At 37.8% G+C, this 6,000-nt stretch overlaps 1 protein-coding gene across 5 annotated transcripts; it reads right to left on the bottom strand.

Moving 5' to 3' along the window:
- Positions 1-420: 420 nt before the first annotated feature.
- On the bottom strand, positions 421-4,887 carry LOC148861011 (uncharacterized). Of its 5 annotated transcripts, XR_016112290.1 has the most exons (4): positions 4,563-4,796; positions 3,327-4,461; positions 3,171-3,240; positions 421-698 (listed from the first exon to the last, which is right to left on the bottom strand). XR_016112290.1 is itself a non-coding variant. In XM_088982302.1 (3 exons), the coding sequence occupies exon 2, from the start codon at positions 4,411-4,413 to the stop codon at positions 3,373-3,375; it is 1,041 nt and encodes a 346-aa protein (XP_088838428.1). In that variant the 5' UTR covers positions 4,414-4,477; positions 4,563-4,801; the 3' UTR covers positions 2,895-3,240; positions 3,327-3,372. The 5 variants fall into 5 exon arrangements, 3 of the variants coding, with proteins under 3 accessions (XP_088838428.1, XP_088838427.1, XP_088838425.1); XR_016112289.1 differs by having other exon boundaries at positions 3,327-4,887; XM_088982302.1 differs by lacking the exon at positions 421-698 and having other exon boundaries at positions 2,895-3,240; positions 3,327-4,477; positions 4,563-4,801.
- Positions 4,888-6,000: the final 1,113 nt, after the last annotated feature.

Consider the following 6,000-nt stretch of genomic DNA (forward strand, 5'->3'; position numbering starts at 1 on the left):
TTTTGTATTGACCCAGACAATATCATGAAACCGGGACCAATTCACCAGTTTTCCGGTTAGACTGGCCAGTCAGCCAGTTTTCAGCAAGTTTTAAGAAAATCCAGTTATTGGGGTGTAACCGAACCGATCAGTGCCCCGAGTCACGGTTCAACCAGTTCAACCGGCTGGTCCGGTCCGGTTTTCTAAACACTGGAACAGACAACAGTAGGACCACCATACCCAGCAAGGGCATCTATTAAACAGCTATATTGGAAAAGAACAAAGACGATTACATGTTCTATTAAATAAATAGCTTTATTTTTCTGATCAATACGTAAGTTTCTTATACAACAAAAACAGATTATTGCAATTGCTTATGGATTTAGTCTAAAACATTGATATTCAAGAGCTATAACCTGCATATAAAAGTCTCAAAAAGAGTTAAGGAAGCTTGTTAGCATACTGCTTTGATGCAATACCTCGTACATCAGGGCAATATTCTAATAGATTATTAAACATTTAAGGATGAGAATCACCTCATTAGAAAAAGAAAAGAAAAAAAAATACTGCATATATATCACATCAACTATTCAACTTATATGTATAGCTTATATTACATGTCTGAAACAAGCACAGCCTGTTGCAGAACCGCTGTTGGGGAATAATCGCAGGTCAAACGATCCAGCCATCCTGGGTCTCACAAAACTGCTTCTTGCCACCTTTGGTGCACATCAATAGAAAGAATTGAAAGGGTATTCAAGAATGAGAAAACCACTCATGCATTAGTAAAGTAGACCATGCTTCCTTCAGCTTGAATTCATAGACAAAGGGGGGAAGAGAAATTGAAACAACATCAAGAGCTAATACAACACTATAAAATGAATAACACATGGACACCATATTGACACAACCCTCATAATCAGCTCAACTTATATGCTCAACCAAGCCTTATCCTATATGGGACAATTAACCAAATTGTGTTTAGCTCACACAAATCTATCCTCTATCAGCTGAACTCCATCCTCTATAGACACAAATCTCTCTGGTGAGCATATGTATATTCTAAGACATGCGATATCCTCCATTTCAACAACACTAAGACACTAATATACTCCACTGTTGCCTAGAGAATATGAAATCACAATCCACAATAAACAGAAATTTCAGAAATTAATAACTTTCCACTAATTATTTGCATGAAAAGAAAACTGGCATAAATAATAAATAATTATTTCGATTTTATTATTTTTATTTCTATAAATCACCAAAATTAAAAACCATTTTTGGTATAATTTGTTGATAGATCAATGGAATTGACAAATCATTCATAGATCCATTTTATGGTTCTTTCCCAGCATAAAATATGATTTTTGGATTTCCCCTTTTTTTTTGAAAAGACAAATCATCAAATATGGGGTTGGCTTTTGAAAAAAAATGGAAGTATGAAACTGCTAATACAAGCAAAACCATCATAGGTCCAATAAAAAAGCAATGCATCCTTGCATTCCAAACACCAAAACATGCAGGTCTACTGCATTTTTGGATATCCTCAAAAATACATTATTCTTCTTGATTCCAGTGAATTTTCTTCCTTTCCAATGCAAGATCTCAAATGTTTTTGCAAATAGGAACTCTCCCACAAGCATCTAGGATAAAGATGGAAAACTTAAATGTGAGAAAATATGCTGGAAAAGTGAAACCAATAAATATGAATCATTCTACTGGCACACAACCTGTATCGATCCATATCAACCCATATTGGTCCGTTTCAACAGATACATGTTGGATACAGTGTGACATAGATGATAGTATGATACCGGCTGGAACATTTGAAATGAATGGGGAACCAACCCCCTTCCACCCATGCCATGGTCTGGTCTCTTTGAAAATGGACACATTACACCCTGTATCACATTAAATCATGTGCCAGTCTGCTCAGCATCATATTCATTGTTAAATACTTAAATTATGGGTCCTCAAGTCTTTTTGTCACTACTTCAACCCATGTCTATTTTTCCCTATCCCAAGCTCTTCTAATATCCTTCAATTTGCAACGGGTCACTTCCCATTGGTGCTGTAGATAGTCCTCTTTAAATGACCAAACCATCTTAGATGATGTTTTGGTACCATTGTCATTTAAGCTAACGACTCTTAGGGTGAAAGTAGGAATAGAGAAACACATTTTAGCATAGAACCCAAAGCATAATATTGAATTAACATTTCAAACATGTAGCATCACATAGGACAAGTAAAGCATGAAGAACACTTTTTTTTCAAGAAAAAAAAAAAGCACGAACGCTCTTTGGATTCAAGAAACATAATTGACGTTCTTTTGAGGCTTACTATGTATGAAACCAGATGCAATAGTGTTTTATCTATTTCAAGTTGAAACCTCTACCAAATACAAGTTTTAACATTAAAGTTGAATCACCCATATGGCAGCATTTCATCCTGAAAGAAGAATGCTACCAAACAAAATCTTAATTTACTTTCCCTCATTTCATCACCTATCAAGGACTTCTAGATTCCTATAATGTCAATTTCTTGTTCTGTTTTTTCTAGTTTCCCCATACATTCATCTCAACATTTGCATGTTTTCTATACTCATTTTTTTGAACGTCTAAACATTATGTTTTTATCAGTTAGCCCATAGATGACCAGAAATTAACTACAAATGTTTATTACAATCAAAATATAGCAAAAGTTCAAGAAATTAACAACAAATTCTTATGAACCTAACTGGTGAGCCTAGGCACACCTTTTAAATGCGGATGAAAATCAAATCATTATATAACAAAAGCAAATAGTTTGTACGAACAGATAAGTACCTAATGGATTGAAAACAATCTCTACTGATTCCTACAGTAGAAGAAGGAATTTCCTAGACCAGTGTTATCTAAGGATAGACACATTAATTTACATGTTAAATGATGCACGTACGCACCATTACTCTTTTACATAAAACAATGAATAAGTCCTTCCCAAAATTTTGGCAATTGCAAACCAAAACAAAAGAGTACAAGAAAAATGAAATATACTCTTCATACTAAAGATACAAATGGTCCAGAGTTCTTCAAGAATAAACTGAGCCGCATGAGAAGCCATTCTTAATTATCCCCACATGACTGCACACATTGGAGAAAATGAAATATAACAAGAAAAATTAACTTCTTCCAGTGAAAATAACTCACAGAAGCTAGCATGCAGCATTTAATGATCCTGTCAGTACAACACCTGAATTTGTCTTCGCAGCCAATGTATCTGCAGTAAACGCATAAGGTACATAAGAAGACAAAACATTGAACTCTTGCAAAGAAGAGGGCCGGGGGGGGGGGATAACTTTCAACCTTGATTTGACTTAGGTAATCGTGGACCCATCTCAGAATCTGCAAATCAACTTGACTTTCCTTTATCCTCTTCCAAACCATTACTCTTTGGAGGGTTCTGATGCTGTCCCACAACTGCAGGAACCGAACATATCCCATTGTTCCCCTTCTCCCTTTGCATAGTATGGCTTTGAAAATTAGATATACTGCCCGACCTGTCATGTTCGTTCACCGCATCAGTAAGTTGAAGTTGTTGGCGCACAATAACAGGAGCAGAAGAAGCTTTTTGTTTATCTCTGTCGTCAACGGAAATGCCATTCTTAGGAAGCATTTGCACCACACTTGGAGGGCGGATCCTTGCCCACCTATCTTTTTCTCTTGAAGCAATATTATTATTCAAATTTACCGGAATACCTCCAGGTTTATCATTTCCGCTAGCCTTCAGGTTATCTTGAATCCGTTTCTGAGCTGCAACTGTAGCCGCAACGGCACTATACCCTTTTGATTTCTTCCTCTGCTCCGACACTGGGACTGAACGAGGGACCAAAGTCATCTCTTTACCCCTCTCTTTCTCTTTGCCTACGAGGAAAGCAACTCGTTCCAATGCCTCTCTTGCTCTTTTCTTTGTCAAAGCAGCTTCTTTTACTCTCTTCTCCGCCTCAATCCTAGCAGCAGCTGCAGCCTTACTCATAGAGACAGCAGCTATGCGAGCAGAAGCAAGAAGAACCTTGGCGGATTTCTGGTCAAATGCACGCTTAACAGTCGCAGAAACTGATTTTCCGTCACCACCTTTAGTCTTCTTAGGGACGTCAAAAAACAAAAAACTTGAATTCAAACAAGGAGGACAAACATATCGAGAAGCCTTATCCAAGCCAACACAAGCCAAGTGTGCAACCGAAGGGCATTTCAAACACAAAACGCGTTCATGGGGAGGGATAGATCCTTCGTAAACCTCAAAACAGTGAGGACAGAATAACCCGCCATGAAATTTCAAAACACAGGAAGTGCACAATCGACGGTATATACCTCGATGGCGGACATTGTGGAGTATCCATCTGTCCTCGGAGTCACAACCACCACACTCCGAGGCTTGTTCCCGATTCATCATGCCACCAGCAGCATTGAGGAATGTTCAGAACCCTAAAAACCCTATAAACTAGGGTTTTCAGAATCTAAGGATCAAATCAGTGAAGAAATCTGCAAGAAGTAAAAATAACATTGAAGAATTTCGAGAGGTTCGGCGTTTCGACGAATTACCTCTCTTCTGCGTCAATTATCTATTATTCCTCAATATGATCGTTTGAGAAAATTTTCCAAGAGAGGAAGAGAGGTCGGCAGGGGATTTCAAATTTATAGAAACAGGAAATGTATATAATGATAAATGACGAGGGAGAGCAGATGGAAGAGAGTAATGTGATGAGTGGCGAGTTTTTCAAATGGGATGGAGGGAACGAACAAAACACAGACAGAGAGAGAGAGAAACGTTCCCTCGTTTCGTAATTCGTAAGACTTTTGCCTGGTTATTTTTACGGGGAACCGACGATCGACACTCTAACGAAGAGGACTCTTTCCTTTTGCGGAATAATTCGCGAAAATTGTTTTACGGGAAAATTTCTTAAACTACCTAGTTTAGCTAATTTACTAAATATATTATTTGAAAATTAATTAATACTATCTCATCGTTTTCAACAATTGATTAATATTTTTTTTTTATGTCAGCATCCGTTAACATAAAAACGAAAAACACTATTTTACCCTTTATTTTTCTTCATATTTTCAAAATAAAACAAGAAAAGGAAGAAAGAGATGTTAGCTCATCAAAACCCTAACCTTTCAAATCGAGAAGCTCTACTAAATAAGCTATCTTCCATGAATCTTTAATATTAGGGAAAATTCCTTACCATTATCATGTATTTTGGCTTGAGTTACAATTTGGTCCCCAAATTTTAAAATGTGACAATTCAGTACTCGGACTTTCAAAATGTGACAATCCAATACCTATCGTTAAACTGTCCGTTAAGTGACATTTGAAAAGTCAAAAATGCCTTAAGAATGTCATCTAATTCTCTTTATCAACCATCCAAGCATTAATAATAAAATGAATAGTCCCAAATTTTAGATTATTCTAAACAACCACCAACTTTTTTGAATAGAAGAGACTAGGATTTGGAACTGTTCAGTTTTTTGTCAACGTTCAGATGGTTGATAAAGAGAATTAGATGGCAGTCGAAGGGTGATGAGGGGTAATTTGGTCTGATCAATCATGTTGGGACACATGGCCTTCGAGTGACATCTCAACTAAGTAAGCAAACTAACTCAGTAAGCCAGCTTGGAGCACCTCATCTAGGGCCGACCTCCACCTCGGCAGGACCAAACTAGTTGACCTTGTAAGATTACGGTGACTTGTCCTAGGAGTCGGCCGAGCTGAAGGAGTTCATGGTGACCTACAAGGAAGAGCTCGTTGACCCGGCAGTATTTTACCAAGCTGAGATCCCCGGAGCATTGATACCTCGACCATTAGACCGACCTACCGCATCGCACGCCATAGAGTTACTCGAGTAGATCGTAACCCCCATGCAGATCTCATAACCATACATTAACGCGCCCACAAAGCAAAAACGGTTCCGCGAGAAGCTTAGACCCATTACAAGAGGGCTTTGACCACTAGCACCTATAAAAGGCACCCATTTCTACC

Source organism: Nelumbo lutea, chromosome 4 (genome assembly GCF_056320005.1).
Source record: "Nelumbo lutea isolate HS-2025 chromosome 4, American lotus-T2T, whole genome shotgun sequence".
Classification (NCBI taxonomy): Eukaryota; Viridiplantae; Streptophyta; class Magnoliopsida; order Proteales; family Nelumbonaceae; genus Nelumbo; species Nelumbo lutea.